This window comes from Rattus rattus, chromosome 14, assembly GCF_011064425.1.
Source record: "Rattus rattus isolate New Zealand chromosome 14, Rrattus_CSIRO_v1, whole genome shotgun sequence".
Lineage (NCBI taxonomy): Eukaryota > Metazoa > Chordata > Mammalia > Rodentia > Muridae > Rattus > Rattus rattus.
In genome coordinates, this window is record NC_046167.1 from 55,295,945 (window position 1) to 55,319,025 (window position 23,081).

A 23,081-nucleotide genomic window follows, 5' to 3' on the forward strand; every position below is an offset into this window, starting at 1 on the left:
AACCCTCTAGTAAAACATTAATTGTCTCCCATGAGACTCCCATGAGAGGTTTAAACAATGATAGCCATTTGGTTATTTCTCTTTCTCAACCCATTCTCCTCATAGGTAAAGTTGATCTGCTATGTCACCAGAGTGGGTATGCATATGTGTGTGTGTGTGTGTGTGTGTGTGTGTGTGTGTGTGTGTGTGTGTCCATGTATTAAACTTCCTATCTTTATTGACATTTATAGGATTTAATTCTTAAACTGTACTTTTTTAAAATTTAGTCTTAGATTGCATTGGGAAGATCCCATGGGACACCTAGGGATACTATTTTAGAGTCTAAAACTTGGTATTTCCAATGGAATTGAGGATAGTATCTGTTGTAAGCAAGTGACTGTAAATTCAGGCAAACTTGTATGCCTGCGCCTCCACATGTGCATGCACAGAGGCCAGAGGTGGGTATCAGGTGACTTCCTCTATTCTCCACTGTGTCTTTAGAAAGGATCTTTCACTGAACTTGGAGCTTGCTGCTTTGTTAGCTTGGTCTCCAGGGATCTTCCTGTTTCTGCGTCCCCAGCACTGGAATCACAGACGCCTGTCACTGTGCCTGGCTTCCAATGCGGCACCTAGGGATTGGCATTTAGGCCCTCATGAGTATGTGGCCAGCACTTACTCACTGATCCATCTCATCAGCTCTGATACTCAATTTTTGTTGGGAAAATAGCATATGATTAATGACTTCTGTGGTTAATGATGCAAAGAAAGGTTTATTTACTTGTTGAGTTATGCTGTGTACTCTGTATTTTCATATATTCCTTACCATAAGAACCTATGAACTCATCGAATGTGTCATGAGCTGATACATCTTAGCTATTGTGTAATTTGTCCATGCTTTCACATATAAGTACAGAAATATGTGCAAAACCTTGAAACACGTTTTTAGAAATAATGTATTAAAACTCTAGCAGGCTTCCTGTCTTTATAGACTTTATAGGGTTTAATTCTGAAACTGTGCTTTCTTACTAGGTCTTAGATCACTTGGGAAGCTCCTGTGGGACACGTAGGCATGGTATTTTAGACTCTAAGTTTGGCATTTCCATTGGAGTTGGATAACGTCTCCTGTAAGGATGACAATACATTCAGGCAAATGTAAAACAGATCATCAAAGATCCAGGAATCATTAATTCCCTGAGATCCTCCACTCTAGGGAGCTCAGAGCTTGCTGCAACATCAGTGCAAAATGCCGTAAATTTCAATGTGCATATTAACTATAAAATTTCTTTTCAAAATTTAATTATTTTTTTGATATCTATTAAGATATACTTCTTATCCCCATATTATAACTGAAATAATAGAATAACAGAATTTCTATGCTGTTTGATAGAGACTGACCAGGACCCTGTTTTACACTTTTCATTATTCCTTTTGGTTTACAGTTATTTGCTGGTGTAAAGGATGGAGAAAGCTTGCAGCTCTTTGAAGAAAGTTCTCGCTCTGCTCATAAGCAAGAGACACACACCATGGAAGCTGTGAAGCTTGTGGAATTTGACCTTAAACAAGTACTCACTAGGCTTGTGACACATCTTTTTGGAGATGGTAGGTACTTAGAAATCTTTGTCTTTCAAGGGTTAGTAGTTCAAAAGTTCCTGAACATTGTGCAACAAATCACTGAGGCTGGTTTTATGTGAGGATTTTGCTGTTGATTTGGTTTTGTCTAAGTTATAGGGAGGAGGGAGGGAGTCTTCGGTTCTTGCAGTTTTATAGGTTAGAAAGGAATTAGCTAGAGAAGGCACAGTGATGGCGGATTTACTCATCATCAGTGGAAAGTGTCTGCTTTGCTTGGTTTTGTTTCTGTATTTTTAGAGCCCATGGATATGATTCTTCACAATGTGGAGACACATTGTGACAATATGGCACAATCATACATTGATGTACTGATCACTACTGTCACTAGGAGAAAAATTAACCATGCATTCTCATAAGAAGAATAATACTGTTTAGATTTTAGTTGTCATTTTATATACTTGCCTCTATATATTCTTCCTAGGGGTTGGGGGAGGGGATACTTTTGTTCCTCCTGCTTTTGGAGTCACAGTCTCCATCCCCAGCTGGTTCCCAGAGCTCCCTGATCTGGGTCCCCTGCATGCTTCATTACTACAGACTTCCCTCCTTGCATGAAGGAAAGCATGTGTTTAAGATCACTCTTGCAATTTAGTGAGGCTCTGCTGCTCTATTTTAACAAGGAGTATCTTTACTTCCATATCATCAGATGCATAATTCATACAACATTTAAGAAGTCACTGAGAAGCCACTATACATTTTTATATGGCATACATTATTTTAAATTTGCACATCAACATCAGACATGCACGTTTCTGGGCAGTAAGGAATACTAACAGGGGGGTGTGGGAAACTGCATCCATCTGTATTCGTGATGTTTTATTTTGTACAATATGAAGTAAAATATGACAAAACGTTGTGATTTGATAAAATAGAACACTGGGTGCATGGATGGTTGCTATTTTCTGTTTCTGTCTCCAGATTTGAAGCATTTCATATTAAATGATCTAATGTGAAACAGAATTCAGTTCAAGGTTGTTTATTTTAAAAACAACATTATGCCTAGCCCTTTTTACTTCCGAAATAAAAGAATTACGGCCATATTAGCAGTTGTATAATCTACTTAATACAGATTATATTGTTCAAATATTTAAGAGACAGAGCAGGGAAAGGCCATCCCAGGAGTGAGGGAAATTCTCTGCTCTACTAGCTCCACACAGCATGCCAGGTTTTTATCTGCAGATTTCCCTCTGCTATGTTACACACAAAATTTTATGTCCCTCTGTATCATGCGTTTTACATATTACTGTAAGGAAATAATGGCAGTTGCTGCTTTTGAGATTTTTATGAACTTGATTTCTGCTAGGTTGTGCACATCACAGTATGGAATAATCTAGACCTAATTCCTGCCTTGAAGGAGTTAGACATATTTACCCTCTAGCAAGTACTAAGGAGAGGTGCTTCCTGCAGGATGGATCCTGTACTCAGGAGGGTGCCTGTTGGAGAATTAGCAGGGCAGCTACCAGACAACCAAACAATGGTGTGGAAAAAGGAACACGTAATAACCAAGTCTGCAGTCACAGGGGCTGAACACTGCAAACAAAGTCTGGGATAGCAATACAGGGACAGAAAGCAAAGCAGAGGGAGGAATGGGACCTCCCCTGAGCCCCATGCCTCTGAGGAATGCTGGGTGGGATCTGAGATTTCCCTGGAGATCACTTCCCTACCTTTTAAACCCTGATGTAGTTATCAGCTTCTTTTGGTATCTGTCATTTAACTTTTATTTGAAGTCATATGTGTTTCACAAATAAAATATAATATAACATGAAGATTATGTCTTACAAATTGAAAATGTTAAATTTAGTGCAAATATGGGGAAAAAAAAACTAAGGAAGAGGTGCAAAATTAAGACATCCTTGTTCCAGATTGAAGGCTCAGTACATAAATGTGCCCAGGGTTTCCCTAACAACCTGAGCTTCATCCTACTTGGTGGAAGGACAAAGCTAACTCTCAACAGTTGTTCCTTATTTCCTGGGCTCTGTGGGAGGCACTGGCTCTGAAATGAATGAATGAATACCTTGTGCTAGATTCCATGTTGACTAATGGTCTTCATTTCTGGGAATCTGGTCTAATATTTGCCTTTATATTGGTGTGGTTTTGTTGTTGTTTGTTCTTTTGGTTTTGGTTTTTGTGTTTGTATACCTTTCAAAACTATGCATTGAGGTGAAATTTCATTATTAAAAACTACATCTGCTCAAGAATCGACAAATGGGACCTCATAAAACTGCAAAGCTTCTGTAAGGCAAAGGACACTGTCATAGGACAAAATGGCAACCAACAGATTGGGAAAAAACCTTTACCAATCCTACATCTGATTGAGGGCTTATATCCAAAATATACAAAGAACTCAAGAAGTTAGACTTCAGGGAGACAAATAACCCTATTAAAAATGGAGTACAGAGCTAAACAAAACATTCTCAGCTGAGGATTATTGAATGGCCAAAAAACACCTAAAGAAATGTTCAACATCCTTGGTCATAAGGGAAATGCAAATCAAAACAACCCTGAGATTCCACCGCACACCAGTCAGGATGGCTAAGGTAAAAAACTCAGGTGACAGCAAATGCTGGTGAGAATGTGGAGAAAGAGGAACATTCCTCCATTGTTGGTGGGATTGCAAACTGGTACAACCATTCTGGAAATCAGTCTGGAGGTTCCTCAGAAAATTGGACATTTCACTACCTGAGGACCCAACTATACCTCTCCTGGGCAAAGACCCAAAAGATGACCCAACATACAACAAAGACACACGCTCCACTATGTTCATAACAACCTTATTTATAATAGCCAGAAGCTGGAAAGAACCCAGATGCCCTTCAACAGAGGAATGGATACAGAAAATATGATACGTCTACACAATGGAATACTACTCAGCTATCAAAAACAATGACTTCATGAAATTCATAGGCAAATGGAATGAACTAGAAAATATTCTGAGTGAGGTAACCCAATCACAGAAAAACACATATGGTATGCACTCATTGATAAGTGGATATTAGCCCAAAAGCTAGAATTACCCAAGATGCCTAGAACAAATGAAACTCAAGATGGATGATCAAATGCTTCACTCCTTCTTTAAAAGGGGGAAAAAATACCCATAGGAGGGGATATTGAAGCAAAGTTTAGAGTAGTGACTGAAGGAACGGCCATTCAGAGCCTACCCCACATGTGGCCCATATATATACAGCCACTAAAACTAGATAAGATTGATGAAGCTAAAAAATGCATGCTGAAAGGGACCAGATATAGATGTCTCCTGAGAGATATATCCAGATCATGTCCAATACAGAGTTTGATGCTAGCAAACCACTGAACTGAGAACAGGACCCTCTTGGGGGGGTATTAGAGGAAGGATTGAAAGAGTTGAAGGAGCTTGCAACCCCATAAGAACAACAAAGCCAACCAACCAGAGCTTCCAGGGACTAAACCACTACCGAAACACTATGGACTGACCCAGGGCTCCAACTGCTTATGTAGCAGTGAATAGCCTTGTTGGGGCACCAGTGGAAGGGGAAGCCCTTGGTCCTGCCAAGGTTGGACCCCAAGTCCAGGGGAATATGGGGGTTGGGTCAGTAAAGGGGATGGATGGGGCAATACCCGTATCCGGAAGAGAGAGGGGATGGTGGCTTATGGACAGGAAACCGGGAAAGGGAATAACATTTGAAATGTAAGTAAAGAAATATATCTTATTAAAAAAAAAGAACAAAAAAAGAAATCAGCCATAGATATGTAAATTACTGGGTTTAGGTATGTTCCAATAAATCTTTACTTACAAACTAATAAAAAAATTACTTCTGCAATATATTTTTTGTTTTATCTGTGATCCCTGTCTTGACATGGGTCAAGACATACTGATACCTAAATGTAGAAATTACCAATTTTGAAACAGCAGTGAAGTAGTGTCTGATTATCAGGATGTGTTTGTTGATTTTTATTTTGTTTGTTTGTTTGTTTATTTATTTATTTCATGTATGTGAGTACACTGTCGCTGTCTTCAGACACACCAGAAGAGGGCATCACATGGTTGTGAGCCACCATGCGGTTTCTGGGAATTGAACTCAGGACCTCTGGAAAAGCAGTCAGTGCTCTTAACCTCTGAGCCATCTCTCCAGGCTCATTTGTTGATTTTTAAAGTCTTGTGGATTTGGTCTTTTTTAATTCAGATTTTATAGTAGATCAGTGTTGCTTGAGTTTTGTTCAGTTTTTTTGTTTTGTTTTTGAGACAGGATTAGCTAGCCCAACACTCATTACATAGGCCAGAGTATCCTCTAACTTAGAGATCTTCCTGCCTGTGCCTCCCAGTTCTGAGATTAAAGCCACCATATGTGGCAGTACTGCTTTATGTCTTCAAATTCACTTTGGGTTGTTAGACCTGCTTTGCAGAGGTAGAGAATGTAATTAAACTGAAACAACAAAATACTCTGTCTTCTTGGAGAACAGTGCTCATGTAAGCTGAAGTCTGGGGAGAGCCAGGAAATTGTTGGTAAATCGTTTCAGTACCATCATGCCCAGTAGCACTGAGATTGGAAGACAGTCAAGAATGATGGTGGCTGTCACAGATAGAGTCTTGCAGCCAACCTGACGTAGAGCATCTGCTGAAGGAAGTGTGTCTTTAACCCTGTCCCTCCGGAACTCAAGTGCCACATGAAGATCTTGCTGCCAGGTGTAGCCCAAGCATTCTGACTTTGAGGTCAGCTATTCAGAAAGGAGAATAAACCATTTCAGCAGTGCACATGCTGTTAATTCCTTATTTTGGGCAGCTGAGGCAGCAGGATCAAAACTATCTTACCTTTCATTAAAGATTAAAAGGAGTTCTCTCTCTCTCTCTCTCTCTCTCTCTCTCTCTCTCTCTCTCTCTGTAAGTGAGACATATTCATTATTTTAATATTATGTCTGAGACTGAGACAATGAAATCTATGGTGTAAAAATGTCAATGAAATCTATGGTATAAAAATGTCAGACTCTCTAATTGAATTGGGCCTTTGTCTCCAGTCTGCCCGCTGGCTTTTTCTCTCTTGTTCTGGGCTAGCTTGGTGCAAGGCCTCTGTTTACTATATCATATTCAATTAACATTTTGTGTACCAAAGGAACCATAAAAACCCAAACTTCTCTCTTTCCACATTTAGATAATGCGCACAGACATGCTTGTCTAGACTCCTTTATATTTGTGTCCATTGCCTGGGCTCCTCACTTATTATTATTGGATTGCTTTGTGTTTGAAAAGCAAAATTAAAAAATTAGAACACATCCTGTCCTTGTGGCATTTGTTTTTAGTATAGCAGCTTTAGAGTCAGCTCGTCCTGGTCTCCAAATATGGTTTATTATTTTCTGCTAACATTTCAATTGTGCCAGTATCCTAAGGCTGTTGTTACAAGAGAGGTTTTAGAATTAGAAAGAAATAAAATAGTGCTGTAAACTATTTTTATGCTTGTGGAATTGATTATTGTGTTCCATATTGCTACTGCTTTCTTAATACTTTGAACTCTGCTTGGTGATCATTTGTTTTATAATATCTACGATAGGGATTTAGGATTCCTAGAATTTTATTTTTTTTGTGTGTGTCTTTTGGTGTTTACAGCCTTTTTCTTGAGTAGTGTTTTGGTGTGTTGCATTGGTGTTCACATTAGAGCATTGCTGTCTCTTGTGCAGTTTAGACGAATAAGTTGAGGGAAAGATGGGCTGTCTCTCATCATGCTCTCATGACAGGGATGTCCCCACAAGAGAGCCTCTTTCCTGGTGGTGCTATTTGAAACACATCCACAAGGATCCCTTTCCTGAAGTACAAGGACCCTTCAGCCAGCAGGAGTCAACCTTAGCTGCCAGGAGTCCCCTTGCCAAAGGACATCCTTCCCATGTCCAGAGCCTGAGTGGAGGAATGTCTTCAGATGATGCTGTTCTGATGGTGGTTCCTACCTCTGCAAGTGCAAGACTGACAGCAGGTCTTGTTCTTCTTCTTATTTAATTTCCTCTCTACCATGTTGCCCTTCTACAGGTATTGATTCCCCTCAGATAAACTGCTTGCCAGTCAGACCTGCATAGGGACCAAAATATGCCCACATTCAACCAAAGCCTTTTGGGGTTCTGTGCTATGAACAGTGTCCTGGTCCAGAGGGAGATGATGAGGTAATGGTAATAAAGACAACATGCCTTGAACAGTTTGGTTTTTTCTCTTTCTATCTGTAAATCCCTGTTAATGTAAATGAATTGAAAGTGATTCAGACTATTAGGTTTGTACATTCTATTTTGTTCCTAAAAGTGAATTTAGTGTAAAATACTTTAGGCATTTCATGCTAATGGTCTTTAAACCTGCTGTTTTCCTGCTGACTCTTATGGTCTTATTTGAAGAGAGTTGTTTTCTTACTTTTCTAGTGTGTGTGTGTGTGTGTGTGTGTGTGTGTGTGTGTGTGTGTGTGTGTGTGTGTATGTATGTATGTATATATGTATGTATGTATATGGATAAGTACACAAAGTAGTTGGCATGGCACGGAGGGTGGTCCTTTGTAGCGCCACAGGGCTTGCTCAGTCTGTGTCTCTCTCCCTCTGCACTCTGTCCCATTGCTCCAGCCTCCATAAGTTGTCCAGACTTCAAGCTCTGTCTCTAACTCAGGGAGATTGCTCTGCTATTCCTGCCTTCTTCTTCCTGGAGAGGAATTAAGTCTCCTCTCTCAGAGAGAAGTGTTCCTGTTTCCCTGGTGCCCAGGGCTTGAATGGCATCATTTTGTGAGTTTGCCCTGCAGTTCATGGGTCCTGTACTTGTGGATTCAACCTTCTGTAAGTCAAACTATTTTTTGTAAAAGGTTGCTTTTGTACTCTGTATGTACAGATGCTTTTTCCTTGGTATTATTCCTTGTTAAACAATTGCTTAATTAGGTTGACATAATACTTAAACGTTTTCTAGTGTCTCACCTTGTCTAAACCCATAGCTCTTCAGAGCCACAGTCCCAGGCTGCATTTGGTAGTTTCCCTCATCCTTCTGTACCATCATAGAGTTCACCCTGTCATTGTCTCTGAGGAAGCTTTTAGCACTCCCCACCTAGTCCCAAGCTAGGGCTGTGAGATCCGCAGACATCAGGCTCGTAGTGCTTCTCAGCTGTGGACCTGGAGTCCAGCAGAGCTCCTTCTATCTGCTCTTGGGGATGCCTCTCTTCTCTCTGAATGTAGCCCATGCCTTCTTTCCTCTCTATTTTTGGTTTCTCTGTTATTCTTTTGTTATAGTTAGAACAAGGGCCCACCCTCGAATCTCAGCCTTGGAAATGCCCTTTGGATAGGACCTGAGTTAATCTCATTTATTATATTTTTGCTGTCTGCTCTGGTGGAAGGCACCATGGGAGGCTACTGTCTAACATCCTTGGTGCTAATGTTAGTCTGGAAACTTAGCTCCATAACAGCATGAACTCCATTTCCTTCCCTTGTAAAAGGTAAAGAATAATTGCTGTTTGGTGGTTGCTAGCCTGATAAAATGTAGCAGTAAATGAAGAAGACATGTCAAATACATAGACAATACCTGATGTGTACAAAGTGGACAACAGATGCCATTTTCCTTTGGGACACAGCTTAGAAGTGTTCACTTCATAGTTTGTAAAGATGTGCAGGACTCTAGGACCTTAACTTCCATTGCTTTCAATTAAAACCACCTGTGGAGCCTGAGAGTGGCCAGGCCCTGTGCTGTGTGCCTTGTGCTGTGCCCTTTGCATGCCTTCCTTCGTAAACTGTGATAACACTATTGTTTAGGTGAGTTGAGGAACCAAGATGGTGAGGTATTCACATAGTGGGGCTAGGATCTGATAGGTGCATGGTAGGTCTCAGCAGCGATGTTGCCATCTGCAGTCTTTTTGATCAGATTTGTTTCTGGAGTAAGTAATTATCTTTTACCCTGCATTGGAGGAGCAGTGGGGCTTTACTGCATAGTAGTGCTGCTTAATAAACAGCTGTGCAGAGTGAGTCACCTGTCCTAGCACCTCTGACTACACTCTCAGTATTCAAAATGTTGGTGGCAATTTCTCTCTTTATGGTGAGTTGGAGAAATGAATCTCTCTTATAAAGAACCTAACCCTAATCTAAAGGGATCCTGGGAAGAGGGCACCCAGGCTAATTCCCTTAAGTAGAGCTTCCCAACCCACAGCTGTGGGATCAGCCACACCGTAACCAGTCGTAGGGAGTTGCTAGCCTTTACTTTTCCCTCTTGTTCTATACATGTATTAGCAGAAGTCACTGTGGCCCAGACACTAGCATCTTGTGTGGAGAGATCTTCACCAAAGGACTTTATGCCCTGGTGGTTTGCCTTGGCTTTGTGGTAGGAATGACTTTGTTCCCCTTGGCAATCTGCAATATTGGACTCCCTAGCCAGTGGCCATGTGGACGTGGAGGATTACGTGGCATTCTAAATAGCTACAGTGGGGAAATTGGAAGGTTTGTGAGGCCCTGGGTAGCGATAAAAGCTACGTCATGGATGAGCTTGCTTTGGAAATGGAATTCACACTCTTAATCCCACAAGGATGCTTCAGAGTTTAGATGTGCCTCCTCTTCCTCATAACCTCTAGCAACACATTTGCTAATTCTGAAAGCCATTCTTCCTTCACTAGGGGAGAGAAAAGGGCTGCATGGAGATAGCTGGTAGCTGAGAAGGCAGCAGGAACCTGAGCATCCTTTGCACGCTGGCTGCATCACTTGCCTCAGGTGGCTCGGGCTGGTGGTCCTTTATTAGCAGCTCCCTGGATCATCCTCTGGGTCCAGAACTCCAGTTTCCACCACAGTTCATTAGTTATATTTCTAGGCTTCTGTAAAAAGCGTTGAGATAATGTTAGTGTAAAATATTGTGCAACATCTGTGGAGGACAACTCGGCAATGTTTATTCCAGTTATGGAAGTATTTATTTTGGGGCCCTGAGGGGTGTTTGTATAGCATTGTTTGACTATCATCTGTGCACTAAGCACACATCAGCCTGGGGCTTCTGCGAACACTGGATGGTCATGTGCAGTACTTAGGAGGAATGAGGAAGGGCATGAGTGAGCACCGTCTTCACACAGTGAGGCCCCAGACAGACCCGTAGTGAAGACAGCATCTGTGAGTGATCTGGTTGTGTTCTGTTTTTATATCCAAGGAAATAAGGAAAGTAATAATTGCATTTGCTTATACCTGGCAGTTTAAAGAAATTATAAGTTTACTGTAAGGATTCAGGAGAACAAATGAGATAGAGACAGATGTGAGGGAGACGCCTCACTGAAGGCCTGCTATGTCATTGAATTTATCCTGCTAGAGTGTTTTGATTCTGAACTCTGTCAGTGTATTATGTAACCCCTCTCCCCACCAAAAAAGATTTTATTTATTTATTTATTTATTTATTTTTTACATTTCCAGTTTTATTCCCTTTCCCGGTTTCAAGCAAACATCCCTCCCCCCCCCAAGATTTAAAAAAAACAAAAACAAAAACAGGAAAGTTGTTAAAATAGAACTCTGCTGAGTAGTCTGAAAACATGGCCTACATGCTCATTACTACAACTTCTGGTCAAGGACTGCGGAATTCTGGGAAGTAGGGGAAATAAATTGCCAGGTGCCTTTGCCAGTGGGGCTGACTTATTTCCCTGGCTACAATGTAGTTTTCTAGCATACTGTCAATTTTTAAAACTATGTTTTTATTACTATTTATTTATTTATTTGGAGGTGTACGCATGTGCCATGGTGCATGTGTGCAGGTCAGAGGACAACTTGAAGGAGCATTATCTCCTTCCATTATGTCCTAAGGATCAAACTCAGGTCATTGGGTGGTCAGTGCCCCTACCTGCTGAACTAAGTCCAGTGCTGCCTTTTAGGAAATTATTTCCAGCCAGAGTACATGCTCTGTGTTTCCCCTCCATCTTCCTTTACTCTGGTGGATGCCTGCTGCATGTGCTCACAAAGCAACCAGAGCGACTGCTTTAAGTTGCTACATTTAATTCTATATAACTGGTACCTCCCGAGCAAGACCCATTGGAAATCAATGTCACAAACAGAGATCCGTGGCATATGTGTAGTCAACATTAACAATTATTTACTCCAGTGGAGGGTGCCCTTGGAGGGATTTAGAAAACCCTTGCTGTGGGCTCTGGTTTGGGTGTATCTTCTCATTTAGATTCTACTGTCTGTGGCAGAGTCCCATTTTACATACGATTGGTCTAGGGGCCAGCAGGAGACTCTGTTTTGTCTTTACTCAGGGGAGGTGAGTGTGGTTATTTATTAAGCCTGGGATCTATTGTGGAGTGGGATGTGGAATGGAAACACCATTCATTGTACTGATACTTGCAGTATGCCCATCAAAGTGCTAGAGACTCAGCTTTTCAAGGAAGGAAAAAGGTAGAAAGTGCCCCACCCACCCACGCACTGTGTCTCTAGTTGGTCTTGCTGAGAATGTAGCAGTTGGGAGGCTGGTACCTGGGTGGTTTATGGAGTAGCCTTTCCTTGCTTGCTGTTTCCTGCGGCAGTAGGGTAAGCAATGAGTGTGGCCTCTCAGAGGTAAGAAAGAACTGGTGTGCTCATGGACCTTTTCCCGTTGGCTCATCACCGGCCAAGAGGACTTTCTGTTCACAGTTCCATAGGTACCTACCTCAAGGGTTCTTCTCTGCATGCCACCCGCACTCCTTGTGGTCTGTGTCTACACCTCATCTGAGAAGCTTGCATCTTGAGAGAATTAGGCCTCCTATAGTGTCTCTCCTCAAAACAATAAAATAGTTGTATTCACACAACATTGAGATATGGCAGCTGGACCCACAAGGGTAAATTAACTTTCCTTTGAACATTGGCAGCTTGAACTTAAGTCTGCATTTGTTATGAAATGGTACTTTTCTGGTTGACCCTGGGCTGAATGTTCGAGAGGTATTTTTTTGGACAACTGCACTTATGCACAGAGTTCTGAAGCTGATTGAAAATCCCTGTGCTTTATTTATAAATGTAAATTCTGATGCCTCTTTGGCAAGAGAAAAGACAAGAGAAAGAGAAAGAATCTGGGCATGATTTTGCAGGAGCTATATTACAATATAGGTTAATTTCTTTCAGGCCCCTCAGTAACATGATGACTATGAAATCTATAGAATTGGACATAGTTAGCCCCAAATATGTCACTTTTAGTGGATATTTTGACTTTTGATACTTGTAATAAACCATGATTTCAGCTAGTTGTTAATATTGTATTGTTAATATAGGATCCATGCTAGGTGCTTTGAAAACTGTAATTAATGTATGAATTTTGAGATCATGGGCAAAAGCGAAGAAAAAAGTATATTTAAGTGACACTACTGAAGCACTCAATAAGTCACTTAACAAATGATCTTGAACATGTGTGATGAAAGCCATGAAGAAAATATTTTAGTGCTAGTATCTTAGGTTTTCTATAAATGATTCTGTTAGCAGTGGTTTAAAAATAACCACTGTTCAAATGTCAAAGCAACACATTCAAATTGTTCAAATTATAGGAGAATATGGCATTTTTGCCAATATTATACATTAACTAATTGTCATTTACAGTATTCTAATCACTGGTTAAGTTTGAAATTGAACCACAGCCTGCTTCCTCACAAGTGGGCTTTGGAAGATCTGAGGCTTTGCTTTTGCAAAGAAGGCTGAAAGAACAGCCAAGAAAGTGGGCAGAGTTGGAGGAGCAGAAGACATGGATGGATGGATGGATGGATGGATGGATGGATGGATGGATGGATGGATGGCGCTGAGCATCCTCTCGAGTATCTGCAGTAGTGCATGTATTCAAAGTCCTGCTCAGTACACATGCCCGTGGCCATCTATGTCTTCTGAAGTTTTGATAGTGCCCGCATGTTCTGCTCCGCTATACAGATTGTAGCATTAATGCTTGTGGGCTTTGGAAAGCTTTGGCTGGCTTCCCTGCTCAGGTGTGCCTCGTTCAAGGCAGGTTTTAGTGTCCAGCAGTTCTTTCATTTCTATTGAAAATGACACCTGTTGGGAGGTTGAGAAAATATTTCTAGGGGATTGTTGGGCTTTCCCAAGGGGCATTTGCCCAGGTATACACAGCTCTTCTTTGAGGACAGCTGCAGACTAACCATTGGTGGCACATAGAGTTCTCCTCAGCTATTCTGGCCTTAGCAGATGATTTACAGATCTTTGCCAATGTCCCTCATCAGTGTGACCTTCCTGTTCCCTTAGAGAGACGGCTGTGTCTGTGCTGGACTAGAAATGAGTGTCTGTTGCTACATGCAGCAGTGCGGAGAAATCTTAGATTGACCATGACAACCAAAGAATACAAAGAACGGGTGGGGATAGAAGTACCGTGGAAGTGCCAGAAGGTTGTTAAGGGTGTGGGGGTCCTGGGTATAAGATATTTTATTAGTTATTATTATTTTGTAGTATGGGCATTGAACTCAGGGCCTGTCACATAGTAGCTAAACACTCTACCAGTTTGTTATACCACCAGGCAAAAAGGCTAATTTGAAACAGGTTGGTGCTAGGTTTCCAATACAAGTTTAGAACTTGACATCTTCCTAGCTGGTAGCTGGGCAGCTGGGCTTGCAGGTGTGTGACTCCATTCCTGCCTCTGCCTTTAACTTGAATGTAGTCACAGATTCATGAATGTATATATCTGTCAATGTCTGTCAGATTGGGTACTTTTTACCATGTATCGTTTAATATCTTTTTGTATACATATTATAAAGGGAAATAAATTACCATTTTAAACAAAAATTACTCAGCACAGTAGACAGCAGGTAGCTAGAAAAAGAAATTTCAAGTTGAACAGAACAAAGAGAAAACTGTACCTTCATAGAGAAGTCACCATGTCTCATAACTTTGCTTCCATGTGAATTTATTATTGTTGTTTTAAAACAGGGTTTCACTATATAGCCTTAGTTAACCTGAAATTTATTATATATACCTGGCTGTCCTCAAACATGTGGACAATTCTGCCTTTACCTCCCACTTGCTGGGATTATAGTCCCATGCCATCACTGATGGCATCTGACCTAAGTTTTGATTGATGGTCAGGGAGTTGGGCAAGGTAGACTTTCTCTGTTTGGGTCTTTGTTCTCCATGAAACAGGACTGTAGAAGTAGAGCGAGTGCTCAGAGGGTGGAAGGAGTCACTAGCACTTCTAGGGTTCAAGTCAGATAGTCTTGAGCAAGAAAATTGAGTGTCTTAAATTTACAGGTGGGGGCTGGTTTCTGTGGAGTTGGACCATTCCAGGGATGGACAGAAATTCTGATGACTTGTGTGTGTCATATGTTCCTGATAGAGTCTATGTGACTTCCCATCTGTTCTCAACTTTCAGGTCACCTGTCTTACTTAGGGTTTTATTGCTGTGAACAGATACCATGACCAAGGCAGTTCTTATAGGGACAACATTTAATTGGGGCTGGCTTACAGTTCAGAGGTTTAGTTCATTATCATCATGGTGTGGGATGCATGGCAGCATCCAGGCAGGTATGGTTCTGAAGGAGCCAAGGGTTCTACATCTTGATCTTAAGACAGCTGGAGACTTGTCTTCTGCAAGTAGCCAGGAGCAGGGTCTCATCAGCACTCAGGGAAGCCTCAGCATAGGACGAGACCTCGAAGCCAACCTACATAGCGACACACTTCCTCCTTCAAGGCCACACTTATTCCAACAATCCCACACTTCCTAAATAGTGTCACTTCCTATGGGCTGAGCATTTTCAGTCTACCACATCTGTCATTCTCAGTCATCACTGTTTCATGTTCATTAATTTCTTTTTGCTGAATAATGAGTTCATTGCTAAAAGTACCATATTTCTGATGGCTTATTGAAGATCAATTCTGACATTTCATAGGTATTGCTTTTTGTTTGTTGATATTTAAATATATTTTCCATCTCCTGGAGAAAAATGTTTAATATTTTGCTTAAATCTGAAAAACTCTGTTTTATTAACGTGTTAGCTCTTAACAATTCAAAAAATCATCAGCATGAACTTCTAAGAGAGTGAAAACTGGTCCCATTTTTGTGTCTAGACATTGTGGTTTGTGGAAACATGGGGGAGTTCTGAAGTCAAGGGTTTGATGCTTTGCAGATGTTAGGCAGAGAACAGTTCTTAAGTAACTAATCCAGCATCAACAATGGGGATCCAGTGAAAATAGGGCCACTGGGCCAGATAGAATTTGAGGAAGGTGTAGACTGCGTACATTGAATCTATGTGCCTATAGATTAGAAGGACAATGTTATGCTAGACAAAGCTTGGGATTGGAAGGCACCCTATACAGAGCATTGGTGAGTTTAACAGCCTAGAACGGGCATGTGTGCTCTGGGCTTAGTGTGGACAATGAGCTGCTGTCAACATGGTGGATTTCAGGTCAACAATGTTAACATCTACCCAGAAAGGTGAAGTTCCTGCACAGGTAAACCACATACCATCATTAGGTCTTTGCAGGTGAACTTAGGGCATCTATGAATTGTTATTTCTTCATTGAGATGTAGATTTGGAGAGCAGTCCAGTGAAAATATAGTTTCTTTAATTCTAACCTGCCACTGGGACTTACAGAAATTACCAGAATCACCCACTTTTTCATGGTCTTAGACTGACTTGCTTTAGAAGGTCCTGAAACAGCATTAGATTCTTTAGTTTTGAATAAGATATATCCAGTTTCTCCAAAATTTTTAAGATATATTGTCTTGCCCCAACTTATTGCAAATTAGTTTGTCTGTTGTTGGTTTTGTTTAAGTGTTGTGATTGATGTCATTAGCTGAAGGGCATGTGTGATTTGAATGAGGATGTACTGTCTTATAACTCGGTACGCCTTTCCTTTGGCGTTCTTCAGGGCTGGAGGTCCGGTGGGTGGACTGCTACTTTCCCTTTACCCACCCTTCCTTCGAGATGGAGATCAACTTCCGTGGAGAATGGCTTGAAGTCCTCGGCTGCGGGGTGATGGAACAACAGCTTGTCAATTCAGGTAAGAAAGAATTCCACACTGCACTTAGAGGTTTCCTAGAGGATCCATCCCTGTATTCTCATGTGACCTCATTTGCATAGAGTCACCCACAGTTATGTCACCAGCCTTTCTGAGAATTCCCATGAGATCCATTTCTAATGCCGTGCTTGTCACCCCTCATTTTGCAAATGAGTCTAATCTTCGGAGGTCCCTTTCATCAGCTCCTGACAGCTAGACTTGGGTCTTAGGAGTCTCTCCTGGGGTGTGGTGCTGGCTTTGTAACCGCCCCAAAGGCATTTGGATTTGTGTCACATGGGTGCAGGTTGTCTTCCCGGCTCTTCAAGAGTGACGCTAACGTGTAGCCCTCTCTCGTTCTTATTGCACTCAGTTCAGTAGCCAGAGCTCAGGAGAGATCTTACAACTACACGACAGCCCCCAAACAAAGCCACACTGGCCCATGTTGCCTGGTTGCTCCCCAGTGTCAGCATAGGTATTGCCACCAAGTGCAGCAGTGTGGAAAGACGAGGCAGCTGATTGATTTCTAACAAAATATGAGAAAGCTCTGTGCAATTCTGCTTTGGGGGGCCATTGCCTAATAAAAATGATACCATTTAGACTTGCTTTCAGAGATGCATGTTTTTAAAATATCATGATCTGAGTTTATATTATAAAAGCATTTTTTGAGTACTAGGGTGCTTCCTGGCACGCATAAAGCTCTGGATTTGATCCCCTGGACATGCTGATGTAGGTCTGTAGTCCCATCACTCAGAAGCTAGGGGCAGAAGGACTAGAAATTCAAGGCTATCCCCAGCTATTAGTGAGTTCAAAGCCATCGTATGATCTTAGAGAAATGTGTGTACGTAGGTATGTACTGCGCAGTCTGAGTTCCTTATTGAATGTCGAGAGAATAGGCAGAGAAGCAGCACCACGCTGAGAGGGACCGATGTGGACTGTTGCCTGCTCAGTGTGCTCCACTCTCTGCAGTTTGACCTGGGAAGGGGGCGTTTCCAGTGTGGTCTTAGAAGGCAGTTTAGGTTGGGTAGGATGCAGAGACTTCTGCTGCAGGGTGACTGATACATTTGGAGCAATTATGATTAAGGCCGTGTGGTACCAGGTCAGGATGAGGTGAGACAGGAGACAGAAGCTGGCATGCTTGTTGGAACTGTCCTTGGGTAAGAGGTAGAATGCCTGGTCCCTTGTCTAACTCTTGTCACCGAGTGAGGCCTGCTTTGCCTATTACGTATCACGAAAATGATCAATTTAGAACAAGAAAACTAGTTCATTCCCAAGATTCCAGATGTAAGGAAGTAGGAGCCTGGATCTCTAATATGCCTTTTTGAAAACAGTGTTACAGAGTATTTATGGGATCAAGAAGTGGATAGTTGCGAAAGGGTAAGGGGATTAAAAGCAAGGTAGCATAGAGTGCACTGCCTGCTGCCCATGAATGGGTGTACTCGCCGCCCTCCAAAGGGTACGTATGAGGAAATGATGGTGCCTTATTTTTGAAGGTGGAGTTTGGGTCTTTAAATCTAAGGTCACTCATTAGACAACTACACAGATGTGAATAAAGGCTTGGTGTTTTCAGCCCGTCTTCCATTCCTGTAAAGCTATTCAGCAGTTGGCATATCTCAGGTCAGGGACAACATGTCAGCAGTCGTACTGCTAACAAAGCCTGTGGCTGTTCAATGCAGATATGTGGGCTCAAAATGATCACACACAAATGACCTGAAGTCAGGGAGCTCAAGATCTGTCAGGTCTCCCCTGGCTCTCCTTAAGGACCTCTCCATCTGCAGGGCTCTGCACACAGACAAATGCCTCCTAGACAGTTTCCCTGTATGCAAAGCTGACCTAGGGATGAAGGGTGGAGGTTAGAGTCTGAGAGTAAATCGTAGTCCTCAGTTACCCTCAGGGTTTAGAAACTCAGGCTGATCTGTGACAGATGAGTACACTTTGCCCATGTCCTGTGATGCTTGATCTTGTAGTTGAAGTGGACACAAGGATGTCCTATGTAAAATCTATATCAAGAGTAGTTGAGGTACTGAATGAAACGTATTTAGGGAAAAGCCCGACACACGGTAACAGTGGAGTAGCAATTAATGGCCCATGTTGCAACATCCAAGAATTTTGCTAATGCTGAGAGCCATTTATCAACAAGAAAGTTGTTGCAAAGTTCAATGCATGAAATTTAAGTGTCTTAGAGAGAGGGAGACTAAAGCAATGGAAAAAAGAGTTGATATTATAAAGACACTTGTGTAGGATTTGCTGCTTATACTTGAAGTTAGTGTCTGAGAACACCAAAAAGTGTTTGTCATACTAACTTCTCCTGATGATTTGGCTCCCCTGGTGTTTTTAGGACAATATTGTGTCATGTCTCAATACTTGAGTTTTCCACTGGGATGACTCAGAATGCTTCTGTCTATTCATATGGGATATGGGATGCAAACATCTAAAGTTATCACCATGGATATAACTGACTGTGATTGTACCGGGAGGAAATTTATCGCTCACTGATCCTTTGCAAGGTTTATATTATATAAGGCAGACAGGAACGTCTGTGGCACAAAATAGAATCGTTTCTATTATGGCTAATCGTGGTGGTCAGCTAATGTCAATGGAAACCTTAGCAGTTGAGAGATTTCCTTGATTGGATCATTTGAGGAAGGATGACCCACCCTAGGTCTGGGCCGCAACTGCAGCCCTCAGCCCATAAAAGGGCACGGAGAAAGGAAGCTTTCTGATTTTGCCCGCTTGCTCTTACTCTCTGGTAAATTCCTCTGTGCTGCTGCTGAGGCATTCCTTCCCTGGGCTTACAACCTACGTCCAGATTCCAGTGTAGACTGACGACAACTGAAACACCCTGCCTATAGGATGAACAATTGCTGGATTCCTAGCCTTTCTATCAGAGATAGTGATTGTTGGACAGGCCAGACATGAGTCTGTAAGCCACTTTAATTAATTGTTTTTTTTTTTTTCTTCTACCAGTTCTCTTCTTCCAGAGAACTCTGACATATAATTACCTTGCCTCCTTGTTGAATTGTGAAATGGACTCTTAGGAAACATTCATTATCAGTTTCCATTGTTAAACAATTATTGTTTGTCTCTTTGTGTATGCATGTTTTTCTTGCTGTTTTCTTATGGCTAGTGGGAAATAGAGTTAGTATTGTCCTGTGAGATGGCCGGATGCACAGACATAAAAACGATAAGGGAACTCTGTGGTAAGTGTTGGTTGTAGGAATGAATAGTAAGCACAGTGAAGGAGGGGGAAGAGGAAGTCTTTGGGAAGATTATATCAGATTCTCAGGATAGAGCACTCACAATACAGAGGCTGGCAGTGTGTGTCTCCAGGTAAGTTAGTTTCCTGTGTCCCAGGAACTCCATTTGTCGTCACTGCTGCTGCCTAGTTGGTTTTCCTGCTGTGCTTTCTCTGTGCAATGTGAGTCTGTTTCTTTTCTGTCCCTCTTTGGTAATTCATCTTTGTAGTCTCTACATGGTTCAGTGTTAGTGATCTATTGACCAGCTTTTAAAGGGCATCAGCCTTGCCACAACCTTAGCTTGTTAGGTACGCTAGACATGCTGTTTAATAGGATTTAAAAAAACCAAAACATGGTATTTGACCAAGAGTTTACAAAAATAATAAAAAGTACCTTCCCAAAGATAAAACCTACATCATTGTAGTTTGATTCCAGGATGTCCCTCAATTCTCAAAATATTGGTTCCCAGGTTGGTGCTATTGAATGTGGGGAATATTTGGAAGAAAGATAGGACTCATACCATAAGGGGTATGTAGGCTCCTTCCTGTCTCTGATCCCTATGATGTGAGTAGTGTACTCTGATTATGGTGAGCTGCTGTACCCCTAGTATAAAATCCTGAGCCAACTATCCATGATCTGACACCTCACAAACTGAGTCCCACCATGCTTAGAAAATGCTGTGTTTGGGATCAATTGAATTTTTCCTGAATTTTGCTGTAGATGACGTTATGACCACAGTCAAAGTAAACAATAGTTTCTCATGAACATATTTGCTGTTGACCTTTTTGTGATCTTCTCCATCTCCAACCTTGTCTTGAAACCACTGATAGGTGATTCTATTTTATCTTTTTTTTCTAATATGTTCTGTTCCATTGTAGTGTTCCATTGTATAAGTACAGTTCAATCTGTTTACCCATTTTTATGTGGGTGTATTTCAGACTGCTCGTTTAGAGAGATCTGTTCAAGTAGGGACATAGTGTTTGTCCCTTTTTGAAATAGGTAATTAGCTTTCGGATATAAAAGCTTTCTGTAATACAGCAAATACAGAGGCGAATGCCAGCAGCAAACCACTGAACTGAGAATAGGACCCCCGTTGAAGGAATCAGAGAAAGAACTGGAAGAGCTTGAAGGGGCTCGAGACCCCATATGTACAACAATGCCAAGCAACCAGAGCTTCCAGGGACTAAGCCACTACCTACAGACTATACATGGACTGACCCTGGACTCTGACCTCATAGGTAGCAATGAATATCCTAGTAAGAGCACCAGTGGAAGGGAAGCCCTGGGTCCTGCTAAGACTGAACCCCCAGTGAACTAGATTGTTGGGGGAGAGCGGCAATGGGGGAGGATGGGGAGGAACACCCCATAAAGAAGGGGAGGGGGAGGGATTAGGGGGATGTTTGCCCTGAAACTGGGAAAGGGAATAACACTCGAAATGTATATAAGAAATACTCAAGTTAATAAAAAAAAAAAGCTTTCTGTAATAACTGAAAACAATAAAGTATGAAGAAGAGATCGAAGTTGATTCCATGGTTACCTAAACCAAATATCAAAATCTTAAGCACATAAATAAGTGTGCTTATCACATGACTCTGTATGGAATCTCATCTGTCATAAAAATAGAATCACTTTTGAATGAATATTATTGGAATTCTATATTTTATCCTTCAATTCTGTCAATTTTTCCTTATGTTTTTTGAAACTGGTATTCGGTTATTTCTGTATCTGACATGCTTTTGTTCATAGTAAGATGTTTACACCTTTATGTGAGATAATTCTTTCTTGAAGCTTATTTATATTAGAATATTGGATACACCTCCCCCTTAATTATCCTTTCATTGTTATATTTAAATTTATCAGGCCTGCCTCCATTGAAAACTTCACAATGAGCTCTACATTTCATTCTTTCTATTTCTTTGCCCTTGGTGTGGAAATTGTCCTTCCATGTTTCTTACAGGCTGCGTCTGCTGGGGATGGATTTCTTAGACTTGCTTTATCTGACATACCTTTCTTCCTTACTTATCCTGGAGGAGATTTTTATTGAATATAGAATTGTGGACTGATGGCCATTTCCTTTTTCTTAGCATTTCAAAATGTTGTTATCTTCTGCATGTGGTTGAATGAAGAAAACCATTGTAGTTTCAATTGCCTAATAATTGCTCATCTATCTATATAGTATTGTCATTTATTTGTTTGTTTGTTTATTTATTAGCTACTTTCAGGATTATTTTCCATTCTTGATTTTTAGAAATGTGATTTTTATATTTTTAGCTATGGTTTTCATTGATTTTACTTAATTCAACTTTTTTCTTTTCTGTCTTTACTCCCACAGAGACTCTGTGATTATGCTTGTCTTTTATTTAAAAACCCAACTTTTTATATGCATGTTCTGCTTGCATTTGTGTCAGTGTGTCAGTTGTATGCCTAGTATCTGTGGTGGCCAGAAGAGGGGGTCAGGTTCCCTAGAAATAGAATTAAAGATGCTTGTGAGCCATCAAGTGTTTGGGTGCTGAGAGTCAAATCTGAATCCTCTGGATGAATGAACTGTTCCTACTCTTTACCTCTCGCCATCCCCTTCCCTCCCCTCCTCTCTCCTCCCCTCCCCTCCTCTTCTTCTTTCCTCCAGAACTCTTCTTCTCCTTCTCTTCCTCTCTGCCCTTGCCTCCCCTCCTCTCCCTTCCCCTCTTCTCTTCTCTTTGCCCTCCCACTTCTCTCCTCTTCCCCACTCCCTTCCCTCTACCTCCCTTCAGTCTCCTTTCCTCTGTGGCAATATCTTCATTCCTTTCCTCCTCACCTTCCCCTGCCAACAAGCATTAGTCTGCTTTTGTTCTACCTTGATTTCATTAGAGTTGTGCACAATATGTTAACCTGCTTCTACAGTTTTACCAATAGAGTGACACTGCATATTTCTGTGTGTGACATTATGAAGTCCAGCGTCATTTAGTTGCAGTGTATTTGTTTCCCGCTGTGGAAAATCCACATACATGTGTCTGCCATAGTTTATCTCTTCTTAAAGCATACTCGATTACAGTTTTGGTTGCTAATGCTGAATATTCTTATGCCTACAGGTGTGTCCATGCCAGGGTTTAATTGCAGAGTCAGTTTTTATGGGAACCTTCAGGGCTTTTCTTGTGTGTGGTAAGGAGTCACTAAATTGTTTGGTAAAGGGCTTTGCCTACTCTGCATTGCCTGCAGACTGTAGTTGAAATTCCTTGTTGCTTACATTCCCTTCAATACTTGACCTTGATCTGGTTTTCCTGTCTGGGAATGATAAAAATAGTTTACTGTGGTTTTCATTTACCCGATTCATATTGTGGCTGAATGCATTCTTATATGTTTGTTTGACATTTATAGTTT

General features: G+C 41.3%; 1 protein-coding gene across 1 annotated transcript in view; it reads left to right on the plus strand.

Annotated features, from left to right (window-relative positions):
- Positions 1 to 23,081, plus strand: part of Fars2 (phenylalanyl-tRNA synthetase 2, mitochondrial) — a 372,370-nt gene that overhangs the window by 73,907 nt on the left and 275,382 nt on the right. The window contains exons 3-4 of the mRNA XM_032885023.1: positions 1,419 to 1,578; positions 16,363 to 16,494. Of these exons, the coding sequence (XP_032740914.1) occupies positions 1,419 to 1,578; positions 16,363 to 16,494 (292 nt within the window). The remainder of the gene's footprint in view (positions 1 to 1,418; positions 1,579 to 16,362; positions 16,495 to 23,081) is intronic.